At 54.7% G+C, this 19,898-nt stretch overlaps 1 protein-coding gene across 3 annotated transcripts in view; it reads right to left on the bottom strand.

Moving 5' to 3' along the window:
* The window catches only part of SLC39A11 (solute carrier family 39 member 11), a 181,716-nt gene extending 162,116 nt beyond the window's left edge, over positions 1–19,600 (bottom strand). For 2 of the 3 annotated variants that reach the window (XM_079798371.1, XM_079798373.1), the window contains exons 1-3: positions 19,496–19,600; positions 16,938–17,056; positions 11,757–11,795 (exon numbers count right to left, since the gene is read on the bottom strand). In XM_079798371.1, coding sequence (XP_079654497.1) covers positions 11,757–11,795; positions 16,938–17,045 — 147 coding nt within the window. In that variant the 5' untranslated portion in view covers positions 17,046–17,056; positions 19,496–19,600. Of the gene's footprint in view, positions 1–11,756; positions 11,796–16,937; positions 17,057–18,901; positions 19,020–19,495 lie in introns of those variants that run through there. The other variant, XM_079798372.1, reaches the window with a different exon arrangement.
* Positions 19,601–19,898: the final 298 nt, after the last annotated feature.

The raw sequence follows: 19,898 nt of genomic DNA, 5'->3' as shown, positions 1-19,898 counted from the left end.
CTCAAGCTCCGTGGGCCTGGGGTTCTGTCTGTCAGCTGTTGGGCCAGTCTGGGGAAACAGGGCCCCCGAGCCGAAGACATGCGGGATTAGAAGTCAAGGCCCCCTGCCCTGGCCGGTTTGGCTCAGTGGCTAGAGAGTGTTGGCCCTCAGACTGAAGGATCGTGGTTTCAATTCCCAGGCAAGGGCATGTACCTTGGTTGCAGACTCAATCCCCCGCCCTGATTGGGGCGTGCAGGAGGCAACCGATTGATGCGTCTCTTTCATGTCAATGTTCCTCCCTTCCTCCTTCACTTCCCTTTCCCTTCCCCTTCCACTCTCTCTAAAAATCAATGGAAAAATATCGAGTGAGGATTTTTAAAAAAAAACAAAAAACAAAACAACAGCCAGGGCACCGAGAGCGCAGCCCAGCTCCCACTGCGGCTGTGCCGGCGTCTGCCTCCGTGGGCAGCCCCTGCTCCGGAGGGCCCAGGAGACTGAACAGCGGGAGCCGGAGTTTCCCTCCCACTATTCGCAGGAGGTAGGAGGGGCAGGGATTTCAGGCTCCTTGAAGGTAGGAGGGGCAGGGATTTCAGGCTCCTTGGAGATAGGAGAAGCCTGGAGGGAACAGGACTTGCCGCTAATCACAGGGACTGTAGGCAGCCCAGCCAGAAATACAACCCGAGGGCTCCGGCTCCATCTGAGCCCGAACACTGTCGTTACCGCTGCGGAGGAGCGTCCCGGGCTCAAGGGCTCCTCTCCGCAGAGAAGGCAGCACTCGCTCAGGGTGGGAGGGGGTGCAGGGAGGCCAAGGAAACCCCCAGCTCCATCCTGCACCCAGCCCTCCCCAGGCCCGGGGACAGGCAGCCAGCGAGGCTCCTCCACCCGCGTTACAGCTCCGCGGCCTCCACGTTTGGCACCACGCTCACAGGGGCAAGGAAATGAACAGAGACCACAGGTTGGCACCGCCCCTCTGCGCTGCCCACGCCCCACCCGAGAACCACCGGGACGGGCTGCCTCTTCACTGCCCTGCCCTCAGCGAAACGCTCTGCACCCTACACACCCAGATCATAAAAGGACGCAGACGCCCCGCAGAGCAGGAAGAAGATGGGCGCCTGCATTGGAAAGAGAACTTGTTAATCCTTAAAACAACAAATCACAGGCACAGAGGTGCAGTGGAGAAAACCACGCGATGTCGAGGCAGGGAGTGCAGAGGGGTATTTCCCCGGCCCCACCCGAGCCCACAGCCCGGACGCACCCCCTCTCGGGAGGGGGTGTGATGGAGAGATGCCAGGGAGGTTGCGTGACTGTCTGCCACAGGATGCCACCTCGCCCCACAGCTCGTTCTTGCTTCCAGAAGAGCACGGCCCTGGCACGGAGAGGAGTTTAGCCCGGCGGGGAGACCAGGACGCCTAGGACTAACCTGGGCCCAGAAAGGTTTGGCTTCTGGGCTGCTTCCAGAGAACAAATACAGCTTCGCTGGGCCTTGGGAGTCCTCGGTGTTTAAGTCAGGAAACGGAATGGACACCGACAGAGCCAGCGTGCCTCTCAGTGGGTGGGAAGCCGAGAGGCAGGATGGAGAAGAGAGGAAGGGGGAGGCCGGGAGGCGGCCTGTGGCGGCTGGCAGTGGCCACACTGAAGGAACAGGATTCTGGAAGGATGTCAGCAGGCGTCACCTCGGCAGGGGAGGTGGCAGATGCCAGGGCAGAGCCAGGCCGTGTTGCAGGCTCCTCCCACCCAGATCTGGAGAGCGTTTCCCCACCTACTGAATCCAGGTGGGCCTTGTCACTTGCTGTGGCCAACCAAGTGTGACAGGAGTGATTCTGTGTCGGCTCCAGGGTCCAGGCCTCCTGAGACCTTGCATTCCACAGTCGTGTAAGGAAGCCTGCGCTCCACTACTGACCCGTGAGCCACCGTGTGGACAGAGGCCCAGCCAACAGGCAGCACCGCGGCCCAGACCTGTGTGTGAGGCCCTCCAACAGCCTCCGGCCGAGGCGAGCTGCCAGATGTCTGCAGCCTCATGAGTGACCGCAGAAGAACCTCCCAGCTGAGTCCAGCCAACCCAGAATCGTAAGAAATGACCCACTGTTGTTGACATAAGCCCCGAAGTTTGGGGTGGTTTCCAACTGACACAGAAGTGTGGGGGGTGTTGGCTGTATATTGGCTACTGAATATCTATTCATCTCTTCCTCCACTATTAGTCATGTTATCTAATAGGGGGTGGGGCAGAAGGAGATAGTAGCCCAGACCTGGCCAGTTGACACATCACATCCCCATGGCAACAAGGATTAGCATTCAGGGATGAGCACATAACCCAAGTTGGGCCAGTTACTCCCTGCCCATGAAGCTCAATTCCAAGACGGTCTGAACCAGCGGTCGCCAACCTTTCCCACCTCATGGACCACCAGTGGTCCGCTGGTCTGAACTATGAAGGAAGACCTCCTTCCTCCAGACTTGAGCCTGAGAGGATGGGACGGACTACCTGAAGGTGGAGTCACACCGAAGAGAGAAGAGCCAGGAGACGGAGAAACCAGGCCCTGGTGACATCCTCCGACCCACAGAGGGAACCAGGGTCTGAGGACCCCTCCACGTCTGGATATTTCAACTGAATCGGCTCCTCCATTCCACTCTCTTCCTTAGGCCAGACCGAGTGCGTTTTTCAGTCAGCCATGAACCTGGCTGATGCAAAGAGATGGGAGACCACAGGCTCGCCCCTGGGGCAAAGCAGTGAGCAAACAAGGAGCCTGGATGCCCGGGGACTCCTACGTTCCCAGCCCCCGGCTCTGAGTTTCTTCTACCCAGGAAGAGGCTTTCTAATGGCAGCCACTGTTCTCCTGGTCTCAGTTACTCTCAGCCAAGCCTAATCCTAAGCAGAGCAGCAGGAAACAACCCCATCAGTACAAGGAGCTGTAGGTACCTAGTTGCCATGGAGACCACCCCAACACACCGATTCCAAAGTACGTAAATGAGAAAGGCCTGATATAAACCTAAGAGACTCCCCCTGTCCCCCAACTCCCGGCCTCCCCATTTCTGGTGGAGTCCCACCCTCAGTCCATATTCCCCAACATCCCCGGGGGAAGCAGCCCCCGGAACCCGGCACCTGTGATGGGCTTAAACCTCTTTGGCTGCCATCGCGATCAAAGGGCTGCCAATTCCTCCCCGTTCTCCAGCAGGAGTGTGCTTTGCTCTCTCCCTTCCGAACTCCTCTGCCTCTCCCCAAGGTCAAGGCCTCTAACGAGTCAAGGCACCCCCTGAAGTAACACCTGAGCCTCCAGCCTGCCTCTCCACCATCAGCGCCCACCTCCGCCCCCTGCACATTCCCAATGGCTGTGCTACTTGCTACCAACGAAACTCGCTTCCTGGAAGTACAGCTCTGATGGTCACCCTCTCAAACCTCCAGCATCCCCCCACCAATCTAGAGAACAAAGCCGAAATATTCTTCCATGGGACCCCGGTTGTCCATACCCAGCCCCCACCGACTTCTCTGGCCTCTCCTCCCAACCAAACCAACTGCCGTTCCTTCAACAGCCCTGTATTCTCCACGCGTAAGCTTCCAAGTTGAGGTTCTTCCTGCCTATAGTTCATCTCCTTCCCCTGCTCCCTCCCGACATCCTCAGACTCTCCTGTTCTTCTGACCTGAGCTTCATCCATGAAGAAGACCTCTCTACTTCCCCACCCAGAAGTATCCTCCCAGGGCCTGGGGTCCCATCACCGTTGGCCCATCACCTTCTTACAACCACCTGCTGACCCGTCTCATGATTACAGGTGAAGGCCCCATCTCAAGCCCCCTGCGGGGAGGGGCTATGCCTTTCTTCTTTGCATACCCCCCACAATGTCTTGCACACAGTAGGGGCTCACTGAACTGGCCTGAAGACAATGCTCTCCCTGCTCCCACCTTCTGGGCAGGCGCTCTCCAAGGGAAAAAACGTGCCTATTCTGCAAACAGAACACACATTTGGCCATTTCTGAAACTGCATAGGCCCTTGACAAAGCTTTTTTTAAAAAATATATTTTTACAGAGAGGAAGGGAGAGGGAGAGATAGATAGAAACATCAATGATGAGAGAGAATCATCGATGGACTGCCTCCTGCACACCCCACACTGGGGATGGAGCCCACAACCCAGGCATGTGCCCTGACTGGGAATCAAACTGAGACCGCCTAGTTCAGAGGTCAACACTCAACCACTGAGCCACACTGGCCGGGGGACAAAGCTTTGATCCCTAGTTCTTCTCCCTCCCTGTGAACAAGCCACTGAACTAAAGCTTTACAGGCAGCCTCATCCACAGGGATACATCCAAGACCCCCAGCGGACACCTGGAACCTCGAATGGTGCATACACACTATGTTTTTTCCTACACATACAAACCTATAATAAAGTTTAACTCATAAATCAGGCATAGGAGGAGATGAGCAATAATAACTACTAATAAAATGGAACAATTTGCTGGAATAAAAGTTACGTGAATGTGGTCCCTCGGTTCAGGGGGGACCCCTGCTGATGTCTTCGTAGAGGCTCTGTGCTTTCTGGTGCGGCACGCGGCCATCAATCGAACACGTCTTCGGTTCATGTCTTGCCCCACAAATTTAATGCCTTTTCCATCCTAACCACTACGCCCTGTGGCTGTAACGTCTGCAGTGTGAGCTGAGCCGGCAAAACCCACCCAAAGCTCTTCACAATTTCACGGATGGAAGACTCGTTCTCACTGTCGATCTCAGCATCCAATCGTGTTCTTTCCTCAGGAAGCCCAGAACTTTCCCCTCCTCCCTGAGAGGAAGCACTTTCCGGCTTCTCTTTGGCATATCCGGGCGCCAGCATCATGACGCCTGTGCTTTGGGGCCATGACTGCGGAAAACAGGGATGACTCGCACTCAAGCACTGCGACACCACGACAGTCAGTCGGAGCACCCAGGCGGCCACTCAGTGACTGACAGGCAGGGAGCATCTACAGCGCGGAGACGCGGGACAAAGGGAGGACCCATGTCCCGTGCAGGATGGAGTGAAGCCGGATGCGAGATTTCATCCCGTTACTCAGAATGGCGTGCAATTTAAAACTGATGAACTGTTTACTTCTGGAATTTTCCGTGTAACATTTTCGGGCTGCGGTTGACTGACACCGTGGAAAATGGAACGGCGGATAGGGAGAACCTATTATATTTGCAAAAAACAGGTGGTGGGCCAGATGTGCACCACTGGTGAGGTGTCCACCTCGCGGCCAGATCGGACTGAAAGCGGCTCCTAGCACTTCAAATCCTCGGCACTCACACAGCGCCTGGCATACAGCAGGTTCTCATTAACCACTGAATGAATGAATGAATGAATGAATGAATGAAAATGTGCCAATCATCTTAAAAGCATATCTATTAAACATCTACCTGTTCCTACAGAGAGAGGTTACTGTGATTCTGGGGCTCTCGCGTCTATTTAATCTCTAGGCCCTTTGCAACCTCCTGCTCTTCTACAGACGCTCCCACCTCTCTCTCCTTCATGGAAACGGGGCAGGAGAGAGGAGCAGACATCCCCAAGGAGAATGCCGTGGCCCGATCTACACGCAGGCCCAGGCCTGGAAGGAGAGGCAGAGGGAAGGACGGGGAGGCAGGGTCTCCAGCCTGGGGGTGAAGGCAGCCTGAGGATGCACGTGGGGAAGGAGGGGAGCGCACGGGGAAGGACCGTCCCAGGGCCTCAGGGCAGGCCTCAGGGCCGCGTCACCCCGGATGCTCAGCGGAGACAAGAGAGCACAGGCGAGCTCTCCCGCCAAGACAAATGCTGTTTTTCCATCAATGGGGACAGAGGGTGAGCTGTGTCATTTCCTTCCCCTGCACAGTTCATAATGACATTGGAAATCTGAAGCATGAAATTGGAAAGAGAAAAATACAATAATAAAATCATCATCATCCGTCTCCCTCCTGCATGGTTTTCGTCCCTTTCTCCTACCTCCCTCTCTCCCTCGCCACCCCATCTTGCAACAAGACTGCCTTCCACCCAGCGCGGAGCCCGCAGTCAGGACGCGCGTGGAGGGAAGGTCCTCGTCTGGCTGGCACACGCTGCCTGGGGACAGAGCTGTCACCACGCCGCTCCTGTGCTCACGAGAACCACTAGTGTTGGGGTGCCAGGAGCACTGCTGGGCCAAGCCAGGCGTGTCTCCTGCGAGGTGCTGTGTCCCCTGCCCGTGCCTGGCGTGGCTGGAGGACATTGCTGTTAGCTGAGACGGTCTCCCAGGGGAACTGGCCATCTGAGGCCTTTACAAATGAAGGGCCTCGGCACACGAGCCTTACGGGTCCCAACCCCGATCGCGGAGCGTTTCAGGTGTCAGTGTCTTGGGGCATCGCTAGCAGGCAGCAAAGGTGGCAGGAGTGGCAGGTGCCCCTTCACCACGGTGCCAGGAGGCCTGCAGCAAGGCTGGGACAGGCCCGCCCGCCTGGAGAAGGGCCCCTCCCCACTCGGCCTCCACGCACCGGGCCACGCTGAGCATGTCACATGACACCCCGGGACAGGCAGCTCCAGGTCCCACCGAGCTAACCCTGGTCCACCTCCCCGCTCCCGCACTGAGTGCCCACTGAGAGGGCAGCCTTGCCCCAAAACACACAAGCACCACCTCCCAGGCCATTGCATCCCCGTGCAGAACAAGAAATGTGCAGAGGAGAATCCAGGAGGCCCTGGGAGGTGATCTCGGGGTCCTCTGCCCCTCTCCGCCTTACAGGGAGGAAAATCCCGGCTCAGAAACAGAGAAGCAGTTTAGCACACTCCTCCCCCACCGTCCTGGAACTCTGGCTGTGGCCCGGCCCCTGGCAGTGTGGTCCAAAAGCAAAAGACCTCACATTCGAAACCTCCATTGGGCCCAGCCAGCCTGGCTCAGTGGTTGAGCGTCAACCTATAAACCAGGAGGTCACGGTTTGATCACGGGTCAGGGCACATGTCCGGGTTGCGAGCTGGATCCCCAGCGTGGGGCGTGCAGGAGGCAGCCGATCAATGATTCTCTCTCATCATTGATGTTTCACTTTCTCCCTCTCCCTTCCTCTCTGAAATCAATTTAAAAAAATTTTTTTAAAGAGGGGGAGCTCTACAGTGAGACTGTGGGTTGAAATCCCAGCTCTGCTCACCATGTAATCCTGAACCATTTATTAATAGTCACTGTGCCTCAGTTTCCTCATCTGCAGAACGGGGGCATATAATCACACCTGGTATGCGCCTCATAGAGCCGTTATGAACATTAAATGAGATGATCACAGTGCTTGCCGGAGCACCTTGTACATAGTGAGGACTCGACAAACAATATTAGTTTTCATCGTCATCTAAAACCTCCTCCGGCTTTCAGGCGGCATTGCTGGGGGACTCTAATAGGAAATAATGACCATCCTCTTCTTTCTAATGGTAACATCCCTCCCCACTAATTGCAGGCCTCAGGCAAACATCCAGGCCAGACCGGGGCATGGGGAAGAAAAAGATAGTGATTACTAGAGACTTGGACGGTGATTTAAGGAGTCAGGAGACAAACAAGCAAATGGATTTGAAGAACAGTCATTTAGGGAGGGCTGTTCATGCTCCCAAGGTACTGCTAATGCGAAAAACAAACAAACTATAAGACATATTGTTAAGCCCGTTTCAAATACACAGGACGCTTATGCCAGGAATTTCTCTTACAGAAACCCTTGCTTCAGGGCACAGTTAAATATTGTATAAACATGTCACTGCAGCATCGTATTAGATAGGTATGTCCATGCACATACGACACATACATAAATGTATGCACAACTGACCCTGGAAACATGTCACGCCTGTGCAAGGTGCCATGGGACCCCGGGCCACTGACGGATGGCTGGTTTTCGCTTTTCCGAGACATTTACTGGAGGCGTCTCAGAGCTGTGCTGGGGACGCAGAGTCCTTCAGACCCGGGCACCGTGGCACGGTGAGCTGCCCTGTCGCGCTGTAAGTGAATAATGAAAACTCTCCAGGGAGCATGCTCGGGTAACACTGCTGACCTCTGGGAAGCGAGGGGCTTTCTTCTTCTTCTTCTTTTAAACGTGGAAAACACCTGAATTTTTAGACATGCCACACTGTGACTGGGGATGATACATCGGAATGCTCTAGACCAGGGCTCCTCAGCTTGGCACACTCACACTAGGAGCCGGATGATTCTTTTTTTTTTTTTGGGGGGGGGGGGCGGGGGAGGTCCTGTGTATCGTGGGGTGTTCAGCAGCGTTCCTGGCCTCTACCCACGAGACGCCAGTTGTGACAACCCAACATGCCAACGGTCCCCTGGGGAGCAACATCGCCCCCGGTTGAGAACCGCTGTTCTGCCCCACAGAGTAGCTACATTGAACACACGTGATTCCATGATGAGCACACGCAGTCGTCACAGCTCGGGCCACCTGGGCCCCGCCGCCTTTCCCGAGCTTGGGAAGCATCTATGAGAACCCACGCCCATCGCCGGGGCCTCTGAGGCGTCCCGAGTCCGACCCCAGCTGCCTCCACACATCGCGCTCCGACTTTCCTCTGTGCATCCGGGGACCGGCCAGGAGCTCCTCTGTGCGACTAGCTCCCATTCAAGGTCCATTTTAGAAAAAGAAATGACTCCTATTCTGAGTTTTTCAAAAACACATAAATAAACTTTCAGAATCTCTATTCCCCCCCCCTCCCCCGCACCCACCAACTACTTTAAAAATCAAAAGTAAAACTAGTTTAGCCCTGGCCGGGTGGCTCATTTGGTTGGAGCATCGTCCCATACACCAGAAGGCTGCGGGTTCAATCCCCGATCAGGGCACACATGGGAGACAACTGATGTTTCTCTTTCACATCGATGTTTCTCTCTCTCTCTCTCTCTCTCTCTCTCTCTCTCTCTCTCTCTCTCCTCTTCCTCTCTCTAAACATATCCTCAGGTAAGGATTGGAGAAGAAAAAGAAAAGTAAACCTTTTCTAAGATGCTCACAGTTAAGTGAACACAGTGATACACTGGTCTGATGATGGTTTGAAGGAAGCTACACCTTAAGTGTTTGAGCTTTATTGCTCCCAAATTCGTTCCTCCATGTCCTGAAGACAATTGCTTTCTGGTTTTGTTTCTTGGTTTCCTTCTGTTTTATGTCTTTGGCCACGAGAACCTTAGAGGGTCTCTGGCCGAAAAGAGCGACGCAGAACTGGACCCCTGGGTGCCTGGGCAGAGGCATGAAGACAGCACAGAACAGAGACTGTGGGTGTGGCCCCTGCAAGGATGTTGACAAGCTAGGTACCCCCGTCCCTCACCTGAAATTGACATTTAAAAGGCTTTCATCTATGTTTATGGAACTGCAAAGGACATCATTTCTGGGGCATAAATATTGGTGTGTTTACACAAAACTGTTTGACCAGCCATTCTTCTGTATCTAAACAGCACCGGGACTGGACTCCCGCTGTGATCCCCCTAAAAATTCAAACCGACGGAGCTGTGCGCTTACGTTCCGTGCGGGTTCCTGCCCGTGGGTTCTACTCTACACACACCGAATGCACAGGCGCGCTCTTCAAAAGGCGAAAAATTTGCGTCATTTCCTCTGGCTTGGAGTTAATTACATTTCCCCACAGACTTTTACCCTCGAGCAACTCAGATTTTAGGCTAGAGAGTCTATTATTGAGGTCTTTATCACACCTCTCTTCAATATATTTACATACATTTCAATTCCATTATTTTTAAATTTCCTGTGAGCCCTGGGGTTCTAGCTGCTAAAATAACAATTTCCTGGACTGAGTTACCATTACCACCATTAGAGAACAGATTCATAACAACAATATAATACATGATGTATCATCATTAAAGTAAAAAATGCTTGGAAATGCACATTTTCCCGGATGAGACTTTTTTCTTGTTGCTTTTTTTTTTTCAACTGTTCCTCTACACGTGGATAAATGCTAAGTAGTCTTTGCTATAAGAAGACAGTCAGGCATCAATTTATTTCTAGTTTACTCTGTCTTATCCTTTATTTAACGGAAGATGGGGAAAGCAGATGTTTTGTTATAATAATGTCATTTTGTTCTCTGAACTCCTTCCAAGTTACAGCCCCAAATCTCATTGTGGCCGATCATGGACATTGCCTTTAAGGGCCTCTCTGCTAACAATTGGATTAGACGCACATCAAAGGGCAGGACGGCAGCTGAACTGCTCCAGGACCTGCGGGCAGTGATCAGCGACAGCATCCCCCACTTTCTCCTCGCCAGCCCTCGGGGTCCCTGTTTCTGTGTGGAGACCGTGCTACCCAGAGACACGGAAATCAGGCGAGGACGTGTCTTTCTTTTTTTCTTTTTTCTTTTTAAATATTTTATTGATTTTTTACAGAGAGGAAGGGAGAGGAATAGAGAGTTAGAAACATCGATGAGAGAGAAACATCGATCAGCTGCCTCCTGCACACCCCCTACTGGGGATGTGCCCGCAACCAAGGTACATGCCATTGACTGGAATCGAACCTGGGACCCTTGAGTCTGCAGGCCGATGCTCTATCCACTGAGCCAAACTAGTCACGGCGAGGACGTGCCTTTCTTTTGGGAAATGGGAGAGGGCTACTGAGCAAGGGGGCCTGGGAAGGGAGCGCCAGCCGTCAGTCAGGGCCTCTCTGGCCGGGCAGCGCTGAGAAAGAGGACAAAACCGGGAGCCGAGGACCCGGATCGGACTCTGTTAACACTCTGGGGCACCTGTGTAATTCTGGGCGTTTCTCCACGTGCCCTCAACGGAGCTGCTGACTCAGAGGACCTCTGAGGGGGGTGCAGGGGGGGCAGGGGGTATGTTTGCAGATCACAGGACTATTAAAACAGGAGAAAGGGCTACATCCCGATCAACCAAAGGGGAAACCGCAGGTCACACGCCTTGTGATGGGACTCCCACGGCTGGAATACACAGCACCACCATGGCATGCTCAGGCCCGGAAATCGGAATCCCAATTCATCCAGCCTCTAGGTCTCACTCGGGGCTCAGCTCGCAGGAATGTGGGCTGGGTGTCGGATCACAGTAAGGAATTATTGTTAAAGCCTTGGTGACTGTGCTTACAAAAATACAAGGCAGCCTGGACGGCGGGGCTCAGTGGTTGAGTGTGTCGACCTATGAACCAGGAGGTCAGGGTTTGATTCCCAGTCAGGGCACCTGCCTGGGTTGTGGGCTCAATCCCCAGTCTGGGGGGTGCAGGAGGCAGCCGATACATGGTTCTCTCTCATCATGGATGTTTCTCTCTATCTCTCTCCCTCTCCCTTCCTCTATGAAATCAATAAAAATATATTTTTTAAAGAAATACAAGGCATTCTGGGCGTACTGAATTTACAGGTGCTGTTACTTGTCTGGGATTTGCTGTTACAAACTATTCCCACCTCCCAAGAAAGTTGGGGGAAGACAGACGAAATAAGATCACCGAAATGTCAATAATGACTGAAGCTGGCTGGTGGGTACCTGGCGTGCCTCATAGAATTCTCTCCACTTTTCTACATGTTTGAAAATGTCTATGTCAAAAGGTCTTTTGCAGGGGAAGAGGGGGAGAGAAAGAGGAGTTTAATTAGTGCCCACAAAGCCCTGGGCTAGGCCCTTCCTACATGCTATCTTGTTTTACAAGTCCCCGGCCAGCTGCCCAACAAGCTTCTCTCGCTGTCTAAAGAGAGGCGGGGCCCTAAATACACACTGGGAATAAACCGGGTTGGTGATAAGAGGGAGCCCCTAGCACCCGGACTTCAGAGATGCATCCTGGTCACACGGGGAGAGACCGGAACAACCCGTCAGCAGAGAAATGTCAGTAAACGCGCCTCAATTTACATTCCTCCTGTAACGTGCCACTTACCCCTGCAGCGAAGCCAAGACTTCCATCTAGGATCCGCCTCTGCAAATGAAAACAGGACGTTTCAGTTTCTAAGGGATTATTTCTGGGACGACGGGGAACCATAAACCCTAAGAGGGCCACGTGAATCAAGACCGGGCCACACCTGGATCAAGTCCACCGGAATCCGAGCCTTTATAAAATGGGCCAGAAATCAGCTGGGGGAAATGTTTACCCTCCCATCCATCCCACAGCCAATCAGAGTCTTCTCTCAGGGCGGCCCGCTTGCACCGGCCCACGTGCTGCCTCTTTCTGTGAATCATGACTGTGAGCCTTTAGGGAGCCGCTGGCCTCAAAGAGAGAAATTGACAAGCGTTGGCGAGGAGCATGCAGACACGCTGCTGGTGGGGGTACACACTGGCACAGCCGCTGGCAGTGACCACGTGACCCAGCGGTGCCACTCCTGAGTCACTGCCTAACAGAACACGCACTCGAAGTCACCAAGCACGTGTACAGAAACGCTCCTGCCAGCGCTGTTTGTGAGAGCCGGACACTAGAAACTACCCAAGTGGGTACATCATTAGGATATATTCGTACAACAGGATACCATACAGCAACGAGAACACACACAGAATACATATGGATGGAGTGCACCATCAGTCAGGGACAGCCAGGAAACCGGGAAATAAATGGGGTGAAATCAGCCGGACACCAGGAGTACGTACTACGTACCGTATTTTTCCGTGTATAAGACGCCCCCCCCCCCCCACGTTTCCCACCCAAAATTAAGAAATCAATATTTTAAACATGTTGCTGGTTTTCCTCTTAAGGCCTTCTTTTTTGGCATCTTAAGGAGTTGTTCTTCCTGTTTTCTCCACCGTCTGATCATACACTCAGTGGGAGGAGGTCCAAATTGTCTCCGCAGCTCTATTTCCATGCTCTTATGCACAGCTGATTGCATTCAGGTTGAATTTTGCAGAGTAAGACAATCGCTTACAGGTATTTATCTTTTTATTTTTTGACATCTTTATGGGGTCAGAACGCTCCAGTCCCTGTTGCATCTGCACACTCTCCTCCTCCACCTCCAATTACGGCATCAGCTGACGTCAGTAACGATAAGGCTCGTGATTGGAGGAAGCCTGTTTGACAAGGTCTGGGCAGCTACGCACCCGAGCAGCACCCTCCTCGGCTGACTTCTGTGTATAAGACGCCCCTAGATTTTCAGTCTAACGATTTTAGAAAAAAACAGCATCTTATACACGGAAAAAAATACAGCATATGACCACTCCGTTTATATAATGTAGCAAAACCGAGAAAACAACTCTGCAGTTGGAGGCCAGGAGAGGGACTGCCTTTCACTGGAGGTTGGGGTGTAGGTTGTGATGAAAGGGGAACCTTGCCCTAGCCGGTTTGGCTCAATGGATAGAGCATCAGCCCGCAGACTGAAGGGTCCTGGGTTCGATTCGGATCAAGGGCACGTACTTTGGTTGCAGTCTGATCCCCGACCGTTCGAGAGGCAACCAATCAGTGTGTCTCTCTCACATCGATGTTTCTCTCTCGGTGTCTCTCCCTCTCCCTTCCACTCTCTGTAAAAATCAATGAAAAAATATTCTCAGGTGAGGATTAACAAAAAAGAAAAAGGAAAAAGAAAAAAAAGTGGCCTAAATTAGGGATATAATCTACAGCCATGTGAACATGTTACAGGCATGTTGAGGTGTTACTCATCTGACCGGTAAGATTCCCATTAGGACTGGGTAACAAGAGCCGTCAGGTCGGTCATCTCCAGCCACGAGCAGCCTCGTCCCCGCTCTGGGTGACCATGAGGCGGGTGGAAGGCTTGAACCCCAGTGAGCATACAGACGACATTCTTCACTGTAGGCAACTCCATGACACGAACCAAGTTAACCTAACCAACTCATGCAACCAAGCCAGACAGGGCCAATGAAGACGTTAGGGGAAGAGACGTGATAAAGAAGCCAGGGGCACGCATCCTAGCAGCATTCATCTGGATCTTCAAAGGAGAACCATTACACTTCTTTAAGGTCAATAAGCCTGCTATCCCACTTCTAGATATTTACTTCAAGCAACTAGTCACATGTGCTCAAAGATTTGTGTTCATCATAACATTCTTTCTAAAAGCAAGGAAAAAGGGACATAACCTAATGGGCCGGCAGTTGAGGACTGGATAAATGAATTGCAGCACATCTTTATGACGGATACCACACAGCCATTTAAGTAATCCAAATAATGAAAGTCATCAAAAAAAAAAAAAACATTTAGGGATATGAAGAATGCTATGACGTAAATGAGAAAAGCTGGTGGTAAAACATTATATACAATGTGATCCCTATTTCCTTAAAGAAAATAGACACGTATATCACTTATGCATACTCAAATACAACCGAACAAATTTGAGCAAATACGTCTTTTCCTTTCTACGAAGTGTAGGGAGTGGTTATAGGGTTAAGCCTCGGACTGACCTGCTGGCAAAGCCGCAAATAAGTCCCAGCTTAGAGGGCACAGCCCTCTTAGCATAATTAAGCTTGACCTTATTACGCTCCCTAGATCCTTCCTGGGTACCTAATGGGCTGTGCGAGGTGCAGCAAATGCTGCCAAAACAAGTGAAACTCACAAGAACATTGTAACTATGGTGACCACTACCTTGTTTACCTCTGACTATAAAATAAAGGCTCAGCTTGCCGTCTGGATCTGTTCTGTGGTCTCAGCCAGGCACAGAAGATCCACCTAGACCCAGCTTATTCTCTTTGTCTTTTCTTCATCCTTTGCCGCCCCCTCCCTCAGGCTCGCTGAACCCTTGGCTGTGCTGGCACGGCACACGAAGTAGGATTAGAAACTTTCTAAAGTAAGCTTTTAAGCTTTTCTATATTTGACACGTTTTCTAGAATTAAAACATTTTTTTTCTAAGTCCGGAAAACAAATGCTGAGTGAAGCTACACCAATGTTGATAACAGAAGCTGGTGTCTTGAGTGTCTCCTATCTCAAGTGATCCTCACCGCACCCCCATGTCGGTTGAATGAAAACTGGGGTTTGCGCAGGAGCACGGAGCGCACTCTGTGGACGCACACCTATTGCGGCCTTTGTCTCCCCAGGCCGTGCCCCTCCACGCTTCTCACGCACACCTCCTGTGCAGAAGAGTCAGCAGGGCCCACCCGAGCCTGCACCCTCCATCTCCTAACCCTAAGGGTGGGTCACGGTGCCTGTTTTACACACCCAGCGACTTCTGCGGGACACCTGCTTCCTTCTGCAAGTCTGAGATTCTGATAGTAGCGGTGGCCAGTGCCCAATAAGAACCTGAGTCTGCTGGCCAGCATGGCTCAGTGGTTGAGCATCGACCTATGAACCAGGAGTCAGGGTTCAGATTCCTGGTCAGGGCACATGCCCGGGTTGCAGGCTCGATCCCCAGTGCAGGAGGCGTGCAGGAGGCAGCCGATCAATGATTCTCTCACATCATTGATGTTTCTATCTCGCTCTCTTTCTCAGATCAGTAAATATATATATTAAAAGGAACCTGAGTCTCTAATGGGCATCCCTGGCTAGACTCAGCGAAATGGTCCTGGGGAAGGGCCACCGCAGGGCCGGGCAGCAGCAGCCTGTGCACGCAGGTCTCCAGAGTCTGCCTGCCTTTCCCTCGCTGAGCCTGCTGAGTGTCCTTTCCCGGAGCATTAGCTACGGGGACAACTACATGCCGAGTCCTGGGGGTCCTTCTAGTGAGTCAGCGGACGGGTGGGTGGTCTTGGGGGACGGCCTATATGCCTCCGCACCGGGAAAGGTGCAATTCCTCCTCCTGACCAGCTCCCAAGGGGAAGGGGCCCCTCTGGGATGGCTCCCCACTTCTGAAGAGCCCCACGGCGTTGGCCCAGGCCACGCGGGGCTGCGAGGTCCTACTCATCGCAGTGCTGCATTTACCTCGGATCCCGATGGCCAGCTAGACCCAGTGAGAGCATCTCAGGTCTCAGCTTCTCAAAGCAAAAGGAACTGGTAGAGTGACAACCTGGGCTGCTCTGCCCCAGGGGGCCCAGGAGCAGGACCGGGAGGGGTCAGGTAACCTGGTTCCCTGTCCGCTGGCCCCTGGCGGCTCCCATTCCGGGACTGGCTTTCGAATGTTTCACTACCTGTGGACAGTGACCTAGGAGCCAGGCTGTGTGCCGGCCTCAGGCCTCCCTGGGGAGGAAGGAGGTGCGGCGCAGGGGGGGGTCTGATCTTATCGCTGACATCAATACCTGCTGAACTGGTCTCTGACACCACCGTGACTTGCTCGCCAACTTCCCAGACACGGTTTGGTTTCCAGATCGCCTCACAGCGAGTTTAACTAGATCTGAGATCACTGACGCCTTAGCACGCCTACAATTTCGAAGATTGCAGTCATCAAGCGATCTGTGGATGGCTCTGGGCCAGGGGATGGAGGGAGTAGAGGGTTGAAGAAGAGTAAGGAATTCAGGCCCAGGAGGTGGGCATGGGCTGGGGAGGAGAGAGGTGGGGCATGTGGAATTGGGGGGGGGGGGGGCGGGGAGTGGGTTCTGGGTGAGGGTGCAGTGAAAGGGGTATGTGTAGAGGGGTGGGAGTGTAGGAGGGATGGAAGGTAAGGAGAGGGACAGATGTCAAGGTACAGGGGATACAGGGGTGCATGAGTGGGTAGGGGGCATAAGGCTGAGTAAAAACGGGTGGGGGTGGGGTGGACAGGCGTGGGGTCTGTAGGCCCATGGTGAGGCGGCTCGGAGTGTATTTATCCCAAAGGGGGTGGCGGAGGGAATGAGGAGCCCTGGATTTGGAGCAAGAGAGAGCGGGGACAGGCACCCTTCCTCTCCCCACGGTCTCTCCAATCATCCCAGATAACTCAAGGCCACAGGGCAGGGCAGTTACTTCCCCCCCACCCCCGGGGACCCCCCACCTACTGGCCACCTGCCCGAGGCCTGGGAGGAACTGAGGGAGGACAGAAATCGGCCAGGGGCTGCAGGAGGCTGAATCCCTGGCCTCTCACTCCCCCCTCCCGTGAGTCAGCGGGGAGAAGCAAGTGATGCAGGGTCACCTGCTCCCCAGACCTGGGAGGGACAAGGAGGGCGATGAGAGGAGAGAACGAGCATCACCCACAACCTGGAGGCGTGGCCACCCTGCTGTGCGGGCGCAGGCGCTCCAGAGCCTGCTGAGAGTCCCACCAACTCCCAGAACCCACGCAGGACAACTCACCTGCCCGCTAGAGAATATGAACACGAGAGCCGCCCCGGCTGCCGTCAGCCCCCAGGTGAAGAGGGTCCCCAGCAAGGCCTGGAACACGGCGCTGTGGCCTCGGAGCATGCTGGACACGGCTGTGTGCAGAGGAGCGACAGGTCAGTGCCCGCGGTGCCCACGGTCCCTTCTGGTGACTCGCACGTGTTCTGAGCTCTGACCCCCTCCACCTGAGCTGGCATGTCTGGGTTGGTGTATGCACCTGTCCACCACGCATCCCTCCGTGAAATCATCCTACTCTGGAAGGAGAGAAGTGGGGACACCCGAGGAGACCATGAAAGAGGTGACGACCCCGGGAAATAGGTCCCGAGAAGAAGCTCCAAGAATGTGGATTATGAGCTGGAGGAAGGGAGGGTCTGAGGGCAGCCTTCCGCCCATTCTGCCTGCTCCTCCTGCCCCTGCAATCTAATCAAGTTCATGTACTACCATCCAGCTCCCAGGAAGTCTGGGCCCCAGGCGTGGGGTCCGTAGGCCCATGGTTGAGGCGGGTCTGCGTGTACCTTGATTAGGATCATCGGTTCTCTCTTCTCCAAATACAGGTGACTAGCTCAGGTTCCTTCTAGAAAGTCATCCACTAAGCCCTGATCCAACCTTCCACAGCTCCCCATGGGAGCTCCCGTGGCCTGCCAAGGACATACTCCACCGACTGACCTCCAACGAGCCCACCGACAATTCAAGCCTGCGTTGCCATCACCAGTATGCCCTGGATGGGCACCAGCTCAACCGAATTATTGACGGCACCTGGGACAAGCCCCCATGGTCCTGCCCCAAGTCACTCTTCACATGGCTCCTTCCCAGAATCCCTTCTTTCCCAACCTCCAGGCATCGCATCCAGGGTACCCTCTGTTGCCCACCTACTGCCAACTTCGATTCCACACGTGGCGATCCCCTCCACTCCCGTCCCTGCACGCATCTTTGGTGCCTCCTTCACCTTTCCCATCATTAGCTGCCTAAGAACAGGGATGATGCCTTTCCACATTTGGTATCCCTGAACAGAAGGCTCTCTGGCACCCGAAAAACGCTTGCCGAATTATTTACGGCACCTTGGACAAGCTTATCTTGAGAAGGACCCTCCGCTCCGGTTTTTGCTCAGGGAGCCTCCTCTCGACTTGAGCGTGTTGTCAGTCCCAGCTCTGAGGTGACAGGGAACTGCTCGGACTCTCGCTGTGGAAAGTTACAGGCGGAGAAACCCACGTGCTGAAAAGCCCTGTGTTCTGTACACAAACATCGGGGCCCAGCCGCCTCGTCTCAAAGGGCCCATTCAGCTCCTCCTGGTCTGCCAGCTCCCACACGGCTGGGCTCGGCCCCACTGGGCTCGGCTGCCAGGCCCCGCAACCCGGGGCCAAAGACGCCGCCTCTCTCTCTGCTGACCCTGAAAGGAAACCCTGACGGGGGGTGTAAGGGGCCCTTAGGCCACGGGGCTCGGCAGCGTAACCAGGGTTCAAACCCAGGAAGGTGTGGGTCCAGGTGAGCCCAGGTGAGGAAACCGGTGCCAGGAAACCTCTAAGTCAGTCAGCACCTATAGATCCAGGCTGTGTCCCCACAGTCTAAATGGAGCTCAGGCTAGCGACTGCACCACACAAAGAAAAAGAAACTAGAACAACTTCGAGACCCAGAGTTGAGGAAGTGATTCTCCTGCCCTGGGAGGGCCTGGCCAGGCCCACGGAGTCCCAAGGGAACAAAGAGTTTGTTTCTCCAGCAGGTAGACCAGAACACTGGGGACAGGGCGTGTCAGCCCCCGGCCCCTCAAACGCAGCTTCCACAATGGGGCTCAGTCTTCCTGGGAGCTGGATGCTAATACATGAACCTTGATTAGATTGCAAGGGGGGTGGGGGGGGTCTTCTCTGCCCACCCCAACTTGAAAGGTGCCGACACCACCCCATGGGTGTGCACTCCACTACAGTCAGGGTGAGGGTTGGGCTGACCCGGGATTTCTTCCCTTCTCTCCCTCTTGGTGCCCTGCTTCCGAGGGTGGGCTGCAGGATGCTGGCCAGGCTGCAGAGTGGAAAGGGCGCTTCGGGAAGCGCACACACGGGCGGACTCCACGGGGCGGTCCACAGAAATGACTCGGTTTGGGCGGCTGTGACTGTGGGACAGTGCGGTCCGCAGGGCAGCTGACCCCGGGGAACGGGTGGGAAATGCACAACCCCAGAGTCCCGGTCAAGTTCAGGAGGTGCGCTGACCTCCGGGGCCGGTGCAAGGGGCACCGAGCAGCCGGGATCACAGCCACCTGGGCTCCCAGGACTGCGGGGACCCCACCGGCTGCAGGATCCCCGCCGTGAAGCCGGCTGAGGGGGGTCCTGGAGAACCACCGGCCCGGGGAGGCAGGTCCACACCCTCCCGCCGGCCCCCTTCTCCCTCCTCGGCCACCTGCCGAAGCCGCCCGGCTTCCCTGCAGCCCCTCCGGTCCCCAGGGCGCTCCCTTCCAAACTCCGCGGGGCCCTTCCGAGCCCCGCGCGCCGGCCCCGACGGCCCCGGCCCCCGCCCGCGGGCGCCGAAGGAGGGAAAAGCCGACTCACTACGCGGCCCTCTCACGCCCCCACTCCACTGCCATCGGCCCCGCCGCGCTGCTCGCCGGCTCCGCCGCCCAAGTCACTTCCTGCTTCCCTCCCGCACACGTGGCCGCGCCGCCAGGCCCCGCCCCGCCGCCGTGACTGGCAGGTCCCGCCGGAAGAATAGATTCTCTGGTTCACGGCCTCCGGCAGGCTCGGGAACAGATCGGGCGGCTGGAGCAGAGCCCCGAGGCCGAGCGCCAAGAGCATTCTGCAGCACAAGCCACTGCCATCTTGTTGGAAGCCACAGAATCCCAAAGCAACAGGCTCTGGAACATCCCTGACATCACGTGTGTCCCAGCGGAGTCCCATGCCCTGGGGGAGCAGATCAAATGTGTTGGAGAGGGTCTGAGGGGTGGGGGTGGGAGTG

This window comes from Cnephaeus nilssonii, assembly GCF_951640355.1.
Source record: "Cnephaeus nilssonii genome assembly, chromosome: 19".
Lineage (NCBI taxonomy): Eukaryota > Metazoa > Chordata > Mammalia > Chiroptera > Vespertilionidae > Cnephaeus > Cnephaeus nilssonii.
Note: the sequence above shows the minus strand (reverse complement) of the source record. Positions and strands in the feature narration are given on the sequence as shown.